At 42.8% G+C, this 13,637-nt stretch overlaps 1 protein-coding gene across 1 annotated transcript in view; it reads right to left on the reverse strand.

Moving 5' to 3' along the window:
• LOC124723148 (translation initiation factor IF-2-like) overlaps nucleotides 1-8,967 on the reverse strand; it is a 62,289-nt gene extending 53,322 nt beyond the window's left edge. The window contains exon 1 of the mRNA XM_047248338.1: nucleotides 8,694-8,967. Coding sequence (XP_047104294.1) covers nucleotides 8,694-8,913 — 220 coding nt within the window. The 5' untranslated portion in view covers nucleotides 8,914-8,967. The remainder of the gene's footprint in view (nucleotides 1-8,693) is intronic.
• Nucleotides 8,968-13,637: the final 4,670 nt, after the last annotated feature.

Genomic DNA, 13,637 nt, shown 5'->3' on the forward strand with positions numbered 1-13,637 from the left:
TCGTGCAGAAATTTGAGAAGATTCAATATGGATGTGTGTTTGTGCTGGAACATTATTCCCTCCAATTTAAATTGTCTGGTTGACTGCCTGCCGTTGTGGCCAAGTGGTTCTAGGCGCTTCAGTCAGGAACCGCCCTGCTGCTACCGTCGCAGGTTCGTATCCTGCCTCGGGCATGGATGTGTGTGATGTCCTTAGGTTTTTAGCTTTAAGTAGTTCTAAGTCTAGGGGACTGATGACCTTAGATTTTAAGTCCCATAGTGCTTAGAGACTTTTTTTGTCTGGTCGCCTGTTTCTTCAAATTCGTCGTCTTTACTTGCTTGAGAGAACATCGACTGTGGTATGCGTATCTAGCAGGTGAAAACCGAGTGGAAGACACGTTTGCTGGTTCTCTAGACATGAGAAACACCTTAGCTGTCTTTATGTATTATCTGGATGGTTTGGGATCCGTTATATCACCGACATCGACATTAGCAAGTGGAAATATCAGTTTCCTCTATTTTTTTCGAGTTTTCACAGAAAGGTCTTCGCAGACGGGAAAATCCATTATGACATGTATTTGCACTGGGTCATTATTCCCTCATATGTAAGTTGTATGTAAGTTGTGCGATTGACTGCGTACGCTCGCAGGTTCGAATCCTGCCTCGGGCATGGATGTGTGTGATGTTCTTAGGTTAGTTAGGTTTAATTAGTTCTAAGTTCTAGGCGACTGATGACCTCAGAAGATAAGTCGCATAGTGCTCAGAGCCATTTGAACCATTTGATTGACTGCGTCGTCACATTTCCTGTCTTCATTTGGCTGGGGGAATATCGATTGTGGTGGTGTAGAGTGCATCTAGCAAGTGAAAGACGGGTGGAGGACACATTTGCTGGTTCTCTAGACATGAGAAATACCTTAGTTGACTTTGTAAATTATAAGGATGATTTTGAATCTCTTATATCACGATATCAGTATTCGCGAGTGGAAATATCAGTTTCTTTTATTCTTTTCGAGGTTTCACGTAAAGGTTCGGTGATGAGATCAGTTTCTAGTTACTCAGTGGTTTACAGCACTCTGCACCTCGCTAAGGTCTTAGATTTCTAGACAAATAATTTCCGGTCTATACATCGAAATTACACTGCGTAAGCGATACTGCTAAGCAATCGATATTGCTATGTGCTTGATATCGAGAAGTATCACGAAAATGGTTGATGTTCTGGCAAACCGTGCGAAATTACATACGTTTTTGTAATCCCAGTGAGTGGAGAAGGGTGTGGAAAGCAAGCAAGCAGGCATGTCGGGACCAGAAGCAGTAATGGATTTGTGCCGAGGGGAGCCGAGCCTAACTTTGTACAACAGTTCTGAGGGTGACTTCGGTCCGTTGAGGGCGCTCTGGTTACGTGTCGAGGGCGGATGACTTGTCACTATCGGTTGTGGTGGAGTACCATCCAACCTCGCTGGAAAATATCTAGTACTGCAAGGAGTGTATATGATGCATATGCTTATGCTGTCTGTCTTAGCGGTACACGAGGTGCGACAATAAAGTAATGAGACTGATTTTCTTTTGAAGATGTGGCAACCCTGCAGGCTTGCGTGGGAACAATATCTTTGACCTTGGTCTATAAGCTGCTTCCAGTCCAAGCGGCACATCGATGCAACTGCTCAGTCGTGAGTTGTGCTATAATAAGTTAACACGTGTTTGTGTCTCTCGTTACGGAAATAGAACTGCATAATATTGCACAAAAGTATGCCATTTCTTTTTGCATTAAATTGGGTGAAAGCACGACGACAACTTAAACTTCGAAAGGCTTTCGGAGAGGAGATTACGTCAAGAGCTCAAGTTGGCATGTAATGTTTAGTGAAAGCAGAACGGAAGTTGAAGATGAAGATCGCAGTTGACGACCATCAACCTCACGGATGGATGTCAACTTGGCCAGGGTGCGTGAACTCATATGATCTGATCGAAGATAAACTATGAAAATGATTGCAGAAGAACTGAACATCAATCGAGAAACGTTTCATCTAATAATAACTGAAGATCTTGGTATGAGAAAGAGTTTTGCAAAAATGGTCCCCACAAGTCTCACACCACAACAGCGAGAAACACGGAAAAATGTGGCAGCCGATCTGTTAGAGCAAACGGATATCAATCCAGAATTGTTGAGCCATGTTATCACTGATGATGAAAGAAGATTTTTTCAGAACGATCCACAGACGAAACGCCAAGTTCGCAATGGTGCACAAAGGGACCACCCAGACCAAAAAAAAGCTCTCATGTCAAAGTCAAAAGTGAAATGCATGCTTGTGTGCTTCTTTGATTCCAAGGGAATTGTTCATAAAGAGTGGGTGCCTCTTGGACAAACAGTTAACCCATATTACTACAAAGAAATTTTAGAAAGACTTCATAAAAGAGTTCTTTGTGTCCATGCCTACATTGCTAATAATTGGATTCTGCATCATGATAATGCGCCATCCCATACTGCTCTATCAGTACAGCAGTTTTTAACCTCAAAAAAAAAAAAAAAATGTCGGTACTACCACAGCCACCTTATTCACCAGATATCGCTCCGTGCGACTTTTTTCTATTTCTAAGAGTCAAAATGGCGGTCAAGGGACACCATTTTCAAACAACACAAGATGTCCAAAAAGCTCTGACAAGGGTCTTGGAGGATATTAAAGAAGATGAGTTCCAGAAATGTTACCATCAATCGCAGAAGCGCTCGAAAAATTGTGTGCAATCAGAAGGGAACTACTTTGAAGGAGACGACACAAACCTGACTAAAATGGCAAGTAACATCTTTTTTTTCACATCAGTCTCATTACTTTATTGTCACACCTCGTATGTACGAATATTTGATGGTTGATAACTGTATGAATTATGTAAAATGGACGATTTTGTATGGTGCAGGATTCGAATTGTATGTTTACTAAATCGACATGGCACATGCTGATACATTTCCATGTTGGCGATCGTTTTCACGCTCTAACAGTCAAGCTTCCATCCTCAGTGGCAGAGCAGTGTAAATGAGCAAGAGTTTTTCTGTATCTGACGATTTGTAGGTCTCTTTGCAGGGTTTAATTCTTGATGCATTATGGCGAACTGTACAAACGAGTTTTTTGCCATTGAAAGTCTTGTCTGCAGAATAAAAAGGTGGATAGGGCTTACACACCGGTGGCATCAGCAGTTTGGCGGGTAAATTCAGTAAGAGCTAACAATAAGGCTCCACCCATTCATAAGACATCCATTGTGCTAGGACATAGGAGCCTCTATATAGCTGTGAGAACGTTTGTGTTTTGGAAATGTTTGCTGAAATCAGGACTTATCGATGTCCAGGAAGGGTAACATGTGATGGACAGGGTGCCCCATTAGGACCATCAGGAAGATTGCATTCAGTGTTGTTCTGAGCTATTTTCGTAAACAGCTCCTGTTAGGGCAAGAATTTCCATGCAGACAAGATGAGACATCACAAGGCAGGTAAATGGATGCACAGTCAGATTGCGAGGGAGAAAGCAGTCGATGTCATTCTGGGAAGCATTGGAACAGATTTCCATAGTGTGACCTGTGACATTAGTGTCCATAGGTAGAGAGGTTAAGCGCGAGCAATGGTATACATGCACGCACGGCCCACAGGTTGACTTGGCGCTTATTTAAATAGACACGTGATGTCAGTATAACACTCGAAGAACTGTAATTGTAGGCTCGACTTTCACCTACCGTCGGCAACAGCGTGACAGCAATAGCTCATGTCCGGCTGGGTTGCAAGGCGCACGTTGGAAGAATTCTCTGATATGATGCGTTTTTTACGGGCACTGTGTGTTTGTGTACTGCATTATTTTCGGGTGTTTAAGTGTAGTTAGCGTGTCTGTACAGCGTTACACATACATTATTTCACAGATCTACGAGTAGTTTGCACATCTGTATGCTGTGTACTGCATTATTCCGTTAATTATGATTTGTCTGTGTCTCAGTACATCAGTGTACTGCATTATTTACGAGTAATTTGCAGGTCTGTAGACTATTTACTGCGGCCTCAATCAAGTCAGGGTGAGTGTTTTGTATCAGTGTAACAAATACACCATGTCAAATCCGCCCATACATAAATTGTTCCCTCCAGACTGCCATCTTGTATTACGTCACAGGAAGGGTGATGGCACCCTCTGGTGGTGGCACTGTGTACTGGTTCAGTTGGACTCCAGAGCTAATGGTGAATACACTGGATGGAGCTACTGCCTCAGATTCTTTAAATAAAGACTGAAAATAAAGTCTTATGTACATCACGATGGTTCAATCCCGTCTCCGGCCATCCTGATTTAGGTTTTCCGTGATTTCCATAAATCGATTCAGGCAAACGCCGGGATGGTTCCTTTGAAAGGGCACGGCCGATTTGCTTCCCAATCCTTCCCTAACCCGAGCTTGCGCACCGTCTCTAATGACCTCATTGTCGATGGGACGTTAAACACTAACCACCACCACCTTCTTATGTCCGTCCAATCCAGCACAGGCTGACTCATTTTCCCACCAATTACTAGGAAGAGTTGGCAGTTGGATGACTTAGGTTAATGAGGGTAGCCGAAGTGACCTTTTTTTGTCTCTATTTTCTTAGGTTAGTGTGTCGCATTGTCCAGCAGTAATTTGAACTTCTCGCCATTTTCTGGGGGTGGCAGTAGGGGAGAGGGGGAGGAGAGGGGGTTAGGTTAGCGGAGGTAGCCCAAATGACGTATTTTTCTGCCAAAATTACAACTTCCCATACTGATGTCATTGCATCATTGCCATATTTACCACCACCACCTGGGATCCACCATCTTGAATAAATTTGGCAACAATGCAGACTGGGGCGATGCTGGCATTGTTCCACTACTCTCATGTACTGACAGACAGGGATCGCCTAGCGTCACAGAGGATGGTCGTAAAAAATCGCATGAAATCAGAGGAAGAAATCACTCTCGAGTTCCAAAGCGCTAACAGCAGCGCACCTAGCACAGTAACTGTGGGTCAGGAATTAAGAAAAATCGAGCTGCTCCTCATAAGCCACACATTTCTGAAGTCGGTAATAAGCGACATTTGAGGTATTGTAAAGTGCTATTCAAATAGACAGTGGATGATCAGACAGAAATGATGTGGAGTGATGAATCACGCTGTAACCTGTGACAATGTGATGGAAGGGTTCGGTTTGGCGAATGCTTGGAGAACGGCATTTGCCATCATGTTTAGCACCATCAGTGAAGTACAGAAGAAATGATGTTGCGGTATAGAAGTGTTCTTCGCGATAAGCTCAAGAAAATGATAACTGGGAAGTAGATGAACACATTGTACAGCATTGTGTACTGTATACATAGAGGAATAGTTCAAAAGTGATGACTGTATCAGCATGACAATGCACTCTGTCATTAAGCATCATCTTTAAGGCAATAGTTTGTAGACAACAATATTTCAGAAACTGACTGGCCTGTTCAGATTGGCGACAGCAACCCAATGGAACACCTCTGGGGAGAGTTAGGACACAGGCTTCGCCTCAATCGCAACATCAGGCTTCACTATGTTCTCTGCTCTCAACTCTTGAGGAAGAGTGGGCAGGCTTTTCTCCACAGGCATTCAAATAGTGATTGATAACGTCTCAAGCAGAGTTCAATCCGTCATACAAAGTGTTTCAAAATTCATGTTACACACTTCTAGGGATTGTAGAAGGGACTTAGTACAACCAATTCGACACAGGAATTCATATATGGGAACGTCTTCCAACGACGACACAGAGAATCGAATTTACAGTCTCCGGCGTTGTTTGTATATGCATTGTGATTCCGTGGCGATGTTACAAACTTTGTAGGATGTTGGAGATGGATAAATGTATTAATCTGAGGTAAGGGTCCCTCTACCAGAAACGAACGAGTGGAAAATTATAATCGAAAACCGTTGTGATTCCTCCAACAGTGAACTACATGTTCTGGTACTGTTGTTGCTAAGACTGTAGTGTAGGCAACTTTCAGTGGTGGTAGTATGGACTAAAACAAGGAAAAAATGTCCTGTAAATATGGATCTAAAATGCCTACCTGAGGATCTATGAGCACTTGATCATTTTCGCTACTTGAAACATGCTTCCTCTGTTGAACAAGTATTCCAGTTTGTAACATCGTCACCGAATCATCCTGTTTATACAAACATTTAAGAGCACCGTTGTGCTTATAACTGTGACACTCTGTAACGTCGTTGGATAACGTTTCCGTACATACGTTCCTACGTAAAACTTGATCTAGTAAGTCTCCTCTACAAGCTCTAGAAACGTGTAACATGAATTGTGGAACACCCTGTAGGAGCGATAGTAGCCATAGGCCATATTAAGGTCCACTAATAGGTGTTCAGATATTTATGATCAGATAGTGTATTTATGCTGGCAGTTTATCGTGGCAGTTTTAGGTTGGGGTATTTTGATCTATGATTGCTTAAGATACTGGTCAATTTGAGCTCGAAGTGCCACGCTTGCGACACTTCCCACGTCAGCAAATAATTGCGTTGCAATCGTTAGTGAGTGCTTTGTGTATTCCGCTCTTCGTTGTGTTGTGCATTGATAGGCTTTCATAATGAGATCACTTACCCCGCCCTCACCCCCAGGAATCTGGAGTACTGAGTTTTTTTATTCATATACTGAATGGATAACTGACAATATTCTCTGGAGTACTGGAAGTTTCTTGTGTCACCTATAGAGTTTATTTTTCTTGGAAAGATACGTCTTGAAACTGGGCAATTCACTGATGTTCACGCCCTTTCCTCCAGCTGAATAAATGTTTTCCGATTTACCGCGTCTGTGTCGTCCGTCATTTCTATTCGTATTTTGCAATGATCCATGATGGGGTTCGCGTACGACACTCACATGACCAGCAGTTCTGCTTTCTCAGGCGAGCAGAAAACAGACGTAAGCTGTGAGAGGGGGCGCGGCTCGTTCTCCCTCTCCGCTCCTCTCCTATCGGAATTTCAAAGCTCTCGTTTGTTTACACAGCGGCTGACTGCCAATACATAGCGTCAGCACTATACAAATGACTTATTTAGTTTTCTCCTTTGCCATAAGAAATTTGCAATCAATTTCAATTGAACATTCTTTGGTAGACAATATGTTATAATAGCAGCGTTTACAGGTATAATTACAGTAAATGTGCTTTAATTATCTCCGTAGTGTATTTGACGATATTTTCTGGAGCAGCTGTCGAAGAAGACATGTAGAACTTGTTGAAGGAAACCGTTTTCATCTATGACTCTCATTGTACTTTCAGATGAAACTGAACTGACAGTCAAAGATGAAAACATTACCCTTCAAACAGTGCTAATGTATTTGTCAGTTATTACTTTGTCCGTCTTAAGCATACTGCAGCTTAAGAAAGTCTTACACTAAATGCCTTTCGCTTTTATTTAAAAAGTATCATCAATGGTGGTTGGTATCAGTTACTCCTTTTTATAGTCCGCCCCGGTAGCTGAGTGGTCAGCGTGACAGACTGTCAATCCTAAGGGCCCGGGTTCGATTCCCGGCTGGGTCGGAGATTTTATCCGCTCAGGGACTGGGTGTTGTGTTGTCCTAATCATCATCATTTCATCCCCATCGACGCGCAGGTCGCCGAAGTGGCGTCAAATCGAAAGACCTGCACCAGGCGAACGGTCTACCCGACGGGAGGCCCTAGCCACACGACATTTCCATTTTTATAGCTTCTGAAGTTGACAGGTTTTCCCCTCGTGGTTAACTGAGGCTGTCGGGCAGAAAAAACTTGGTTGCAATTTCACGCTTCATGATTGTTTGGTTTTAGGGTCCGGTTTCCCTTTGATTCATTTCCGTTCTTTGCACTGAACTTGTCTTCCGTTACACTTCATACACGTTGCCTTTATACATATTTTTTTATGGTGGTTGCACCTGCTTTTTTTACTGAGCACAGTGTATTCATGTCCTGAAAAGAGGGTGAAACCATACCAAATTCGTTTGCTTGAGCTTTTGTGAAACTGAAGTGTAAATGACGCGAGGGCAGCAAAGAGAAAGCGGATTCCTGTAATAGAAAAATCGTGAAGGGAGAAAATGTAAGCAAAAGTTCTCGACTGCAACCTTTTCCAAGAACAAAGAGACAATCTGTCAATTGTAAAACATGTATGCACAAGGAGTAATGAACAACAACCACCACTGATAACGCTTTGTAAACAAAATGTAAAAAAAGGCTGGTTTCAAACACTCTTGAATTCCAGAACGCTTAAGACAGAGAAAAACAAATAACACAATAAAACACTTATTGCAACAGTTGACAGGATGAAATTTGAGTTCAGAGCAGTTTACGAATTTAAGCGTTAATAAAGTATATACCAAAAATTATTAAGAATAAAAAGAATATTCAAATAATATGCAATTTTGCTATAAACTTTACGTCCTCCAATTTTTCTAATTTTGATCTGTCTTCTTCAGTTATCTTACAGAGCCATAATAGTAATTATTCAACAGGCTCCGTCACAAAACTAAAATATTGATACACAGGTATCATGACCGGTATCACGTCCGCAAGTACAAGCCTGACCGTGCAAAATGATTTTGCGCAAGTAGTATCTTCGGCAGGTGCGTGTATATATAAGACGTTCATCAGTTTCTGCGAGCTTCACGGAAACAAAGAAAGGTTTTCCGTAACAAAGTGGAATGCACAGGTAGCCGCGCGGTAAAGCTTGTACATGTGGACGGAGCCTTGCTGATTTACTCACCCTTATTCATGAAGTACTGGATGACTCTTATCCAGAAAAGTACAAGCTGTTGGTACTCTTCCTCCTCTTCAATAATACGCTGCCGGCGCTGACGACGAGCAATACGCGCTCGTTTAGCCCTTTTCGTGCGCAATTCAGGAGGAACATCTTGGTCGACTAGCTTTCGTCGGCGTGGGTTCACGCCGCTGGGCCCCGCAACGGCAACCATTTGCTGTGACATAAGCGAAAAGACGCTGTGACTTCAATATGATAGCGGGAGATGCACCGCGCGGTTTCTGCGATGCCACCCACAATACTGCCAAGCAGTTTGGGTGCCGCTGCGCGATCCCAGTGCTGCCGACGGCAGCGCCGCTCGGCGGGATTCGGCGCATTCCACGCAGCGAGGCGCCAATTCAAAGCGAGAAATTAAATAACTATGGATTACGTTTACGAAAAAATGAAACTGGAGCCATCACAGAGGATATGTTGTGGGGGAAGACGAACCGCAGACTGTATTTTGTTGGCAGAACACTTAGAGGATGCACTATATTTACTGAAGAGATTGCCTACACTACTTACATCCATCGACATCTGTGGCACTACAGCGCAGTATGGTACAATTACTAGCCTATATAGGACTGACGGACAGAATAATAAAAAATGTTGAAATGTGTGTGAATTCCTAAGGAACCAAACTGATGATATCAGAGTGGATTACAGAGTAAGCAGTCTGGCCACTGCAAGGATCAAGCATTGTCATGTGACAGTGATATCTGCATCTGTTCTTCGCAAATCAGCATTAAGTGTGTAGCAGAGGGTACTTGTAATTGTATCATCGATTAAACTTCCTACGAATTATATTCTTTTTGTTCTCGAATGTAGAGGTGGAAGAATGACTAGAGATATGGCATTATGCGAGGCTGTCATTTCCCTAACTTTCCCTCTCCCTCTCTGAATTCACTCCTCCTCGTGAGTAGTACGAATTTTAGGGACGTGTAGCTCCCTTACGAACAAGATCGCGTATATAACACTAAAATGACCAATTCTTGAGTTTTTCTACAGTGTTTGGGCTCCCCACCAGATCACATTAAAGGAAGAAATGGAAAAAATTCAGAGGCGTGCTGCTAGATTCGTAACCGGCAGTTTCGATTAACACGCGAATATTATGGAGATTCTTCGTGAACTCCAATGGGAATCCCTGAAACGGAGACAACACTACAGAGGAAATTTGCGTCTGACTGCAGAACGGTTCAATTGCCGGCAACGTACAAATCACGTAAGGACCTAAAAGATAAGAAAAGAGAAATTAGGGCTCGTACGGACGCATACACACGGTTGTTTTCCCTCACATCATTTGCGAGTGGGACAGGGAAAGGGATGACTGGTAGTGGTGCAAGGTACCCTCTGTCACGCACCACGTGGTGGCTTGCGGAGTATGTGCAGCGTGTGGACAAAAATATGGGAACATCGCAAACGCATTACCGCGCCTAATGCTGTATAGGAAAGCCATTGGCATTCAAAACAGCTTCCAGTCGTCTCTAAATGAATAAATACACGTCCTGTATGGCTTCCAAGGGACCCTCATACCATTCTTCCTGCTAAATTGTGGCAAGTTTTAGGTAACGATGATGAAGGTGGGCTGCACTGTTTGAGGCGTCATGGACGGACTGTGCGGCCACTCCCGCCAGAAGTCAAGTCCTTCCTCGGGCATGGGTTTGTGTGTTTTTCTTAGCATAAATTAGTTTAAGCAAGGTTTAAGCCTAGGGATCGATGACATAAGCAGTTTGGTCCCTTAAAAATTCACACACATTTGAACATTTTTGATGAACGTGGATAGCGATCACCCACACTTCTCCCAAAAGTTTACCGCAAGGGTTCAGTAATATTAAGATCAGGGGAGATGCGGCCTTTCATGCTCCTGCTAAAAAAAAAGTTCTGGATGAGGAGGGGTGTGCAGATATAACATAATGCTTGACAGTAGTGCGATCTTCCAGATTACGCGCGGGGCCTATGGAATATCATGATCCGGCTGCCTATATCACCGACAAACCCCCTTCATATTATGCTCTTGGGAAAAAAATTCGGCCAGAAGTTGGACACAGTTTCACACAAGACTCATCTGGGCAAATCAGTTTCTTCCCTTGCTCCACAGTCCAGGTTTTATGCCTTCGGCAACAAGTTTTCCTGCTATGGCCGTTAGAATCACTGACGTGTAGTTTCGGTTTACTAGCTAGCCCTGAAATTCCCGGTTTATGGTGCGTCCTTCGAGCTGTTTGCCACTGACAGGGTTCCCTAGCGCGACATTCAATTCTGCTGTATCTTTTGTAGCTGTTCCCTCTTATTTTTCGCTACAGTCCTCTTAAGCGACCGCTGTCACGACCATTCAATACACACTTCCGTTCACTTTGTGACTTACCAGATGATGTATCTTCGCTTTCCCTACATGCGGTATAAATCTCCGATATCGTGCTTCTTCAAACACTTCAGCTACCTTGGTTAAGGAAGCACACACCATACGTGCACTAACAATGTGACCACGTTGGAATGCAATTCGCTTCGACACAATGCACTCACAAGTTCACAGATCATTGTTCTGAAGACGGCTGACATTTGCAATGTGTTGAGGACATTGCACAGGTGCCGTTCATTGACAAATACGACAAAGCAACCTGCAGGCCTTTCTAGCACCTGTATTTATGGTCATGCATGCTTTTTCACATTTTTGGCCAACCCCTGTGTGTATATGCAGATGGAGAACGTTTTAAGCTCTGCGTTAATGTTGATTTCAGAATAAGACTTTCCTGCCTTAGAAGAGCTGAGCCATGAGATGGCCTAATAGGGTATTGATGGTGAAATATTAGAAATGTTTTCGAGGCCCAATGTAACAGGAATTTAGTCTACAAGAAACTTTATCTTCCTCGCATTCTTCTCCAATGAGTGGAAGCTTCATTCTGGAAACAGACCTACACAAAATAAAAGTCTCGCTCAGCAGATTTAGAGATCTTAAATTCTGCGGGAGCTACGTGACGATAAGCTATAGATTATTTATTTCATGTAAGCTTTTATTCTTTCTGGCAAAATTAGGGTCTTCAGTGGGTCTTTTACATTTGATCAGACATCCTGAGTGGATTTACAGTGCAATATCCACAGTACGTGAGCATTGCAAAATAATAGCAATAATATCAAAAATAATAATAGTAGATGTGTATAGCACTTCCGAAATGTCAGTCTTATTAACACGGTGTCAAGTAATTTCCTCGTTACATTCTAGTCGAAAATTGTTAACGAAGTACTAAGAAGTAATATAGGGTAAGAGCACAGAAGGGTTCAACCCTGAGAGCTAGTTGATGAATGGGCCATGTAAAAGTGAGAAAAAAATAGAGAAAGTAAAAAATATAGTCGACTAAGCTGGAAGAAGAGAAACAGGAATGAGGAGAGTATGGGCAAAAACAATGTGATAGAGGGAATGCTGTAGGACAATGGGAAGACACCTGGTACATGCTGAGAGAGAAACTACACCGATGGTACAGTGTATGAGTTTTATCTCTTTTTGAATGCAGAGTAGATTTGGATAACACACAGTAGTAGTCTTGAATAAGACTCAGTGAATATAACTGAAAACAAGCATCTTAATTTTGAAATAACAGTTAGGGAAATACTATGAGTCGTTGTATTTCAAGCCGTCCGGTGTGACCGTGCGGTTCTAGGCGCTTCAGTCTGGAACCGCGTGACCGCTACGGTCGCAGGTTCGAATCCTGCCTCGGGCATGCATGTGTGTGATGTTCTTAGGTTAGTTTACAAGCTCAACTAAGGTGTTTCTCACGTCTAGAGAACCAGTAAACGTGCCTTCCACTTGCTAGATGCACACACCACAATCGATTTTCCCTCAACTATATAAGTGCGCGAAATGTGCAGGAGCAGTCAACCGGACGATTTGCATGGGAAGAAATAACGGTACAGCACAAACACACGTCCATATTGAATCTTCTCAAATTTCCACACCATCACGAAAGCTGTCCAATACATACTTGTTATTAGTTCGCTATTCAGCCATTTAGAAGACAACAGTTAAGTCAGCTATATTCCTACACTCCAACAGTCCTTTGCATTTGGACAGCTCCTACAGTTAATGGGACACATGAATCATTCCTGACACAAGTCACCGGTGCTGCAAGCCAAGCAAGCACAGATAGAATCGTCGTAGGGAAAAAACCGGTCTCATATATATTTGACCCTGTACCTTCAACTAAATGTCACAATCTCAGTCTCAGTTGAATGACATTCGACAATGAGCTAAGAATTGGAAATACATCCTGCTGACGGCTGTGGGTCTGGAAATAGAAATATCGGTACCATCCTTATAACTTGACACACTCTTCCCTTTGCTATCACAGTACTCCACATCAAATTCGTACCTTACTTACAACAGGACACAGTCATATCCTTTGCTCATGTTGGAACACAAACACATACTTTATAAGCCTGATGCTCAAGGTGAACATATCACGGACCCCCTACTATTAAGTATAATACATAGTCAATAACAGATTGCTAGTGAAACGAAATAATACTGACCTAAAATCAACGATGGGTGGACATGTCTCATAAATTTGCGAGTGCTACCACTGTGTGTTAGAAAGTGATATGTAATCGTCTCATATGTAAAAAAAATTTCTACATGTGCACACTAGTATCAATGTTAAAAGCTATACTGGTTTCACAAATCGAGGTAAGGAATCCAGGGAACTTGGTATGAAACAGGTACTTGCAACCCCTCGCGCCGCCGCCAGTATTTGAAACGCATTCTGTCTCGATGCCATATCATATTTCTGGCACTCTCATATCTCGAAACGAGTCACCTTTGCTCTACCTGTCTGCTCTAGTAAAATTCCAACGTGGTTTTAGTCAGTCCCTATGCATCTTTCGCCTGCTGCCATTTCTGCAGCTTTGCGCATGTGATCGTTC

This window comes from Schistocerca piceifrons, chromosome X (genome assembly GCF_021461385.2).
Source record: "Schistocerca piceifrons isolate TAMUIC-IGC-003096 chromosome X, iqSchPice1.1, whole genome shotgun sequence".
Taxonomy (NCBI): domain Eukaryota; kingdom Metazoa; phylum Arthropoda; class Insecta; order Orthoptera; family Acrididae; genus Schistocerca; species Schistocerca piceifrons.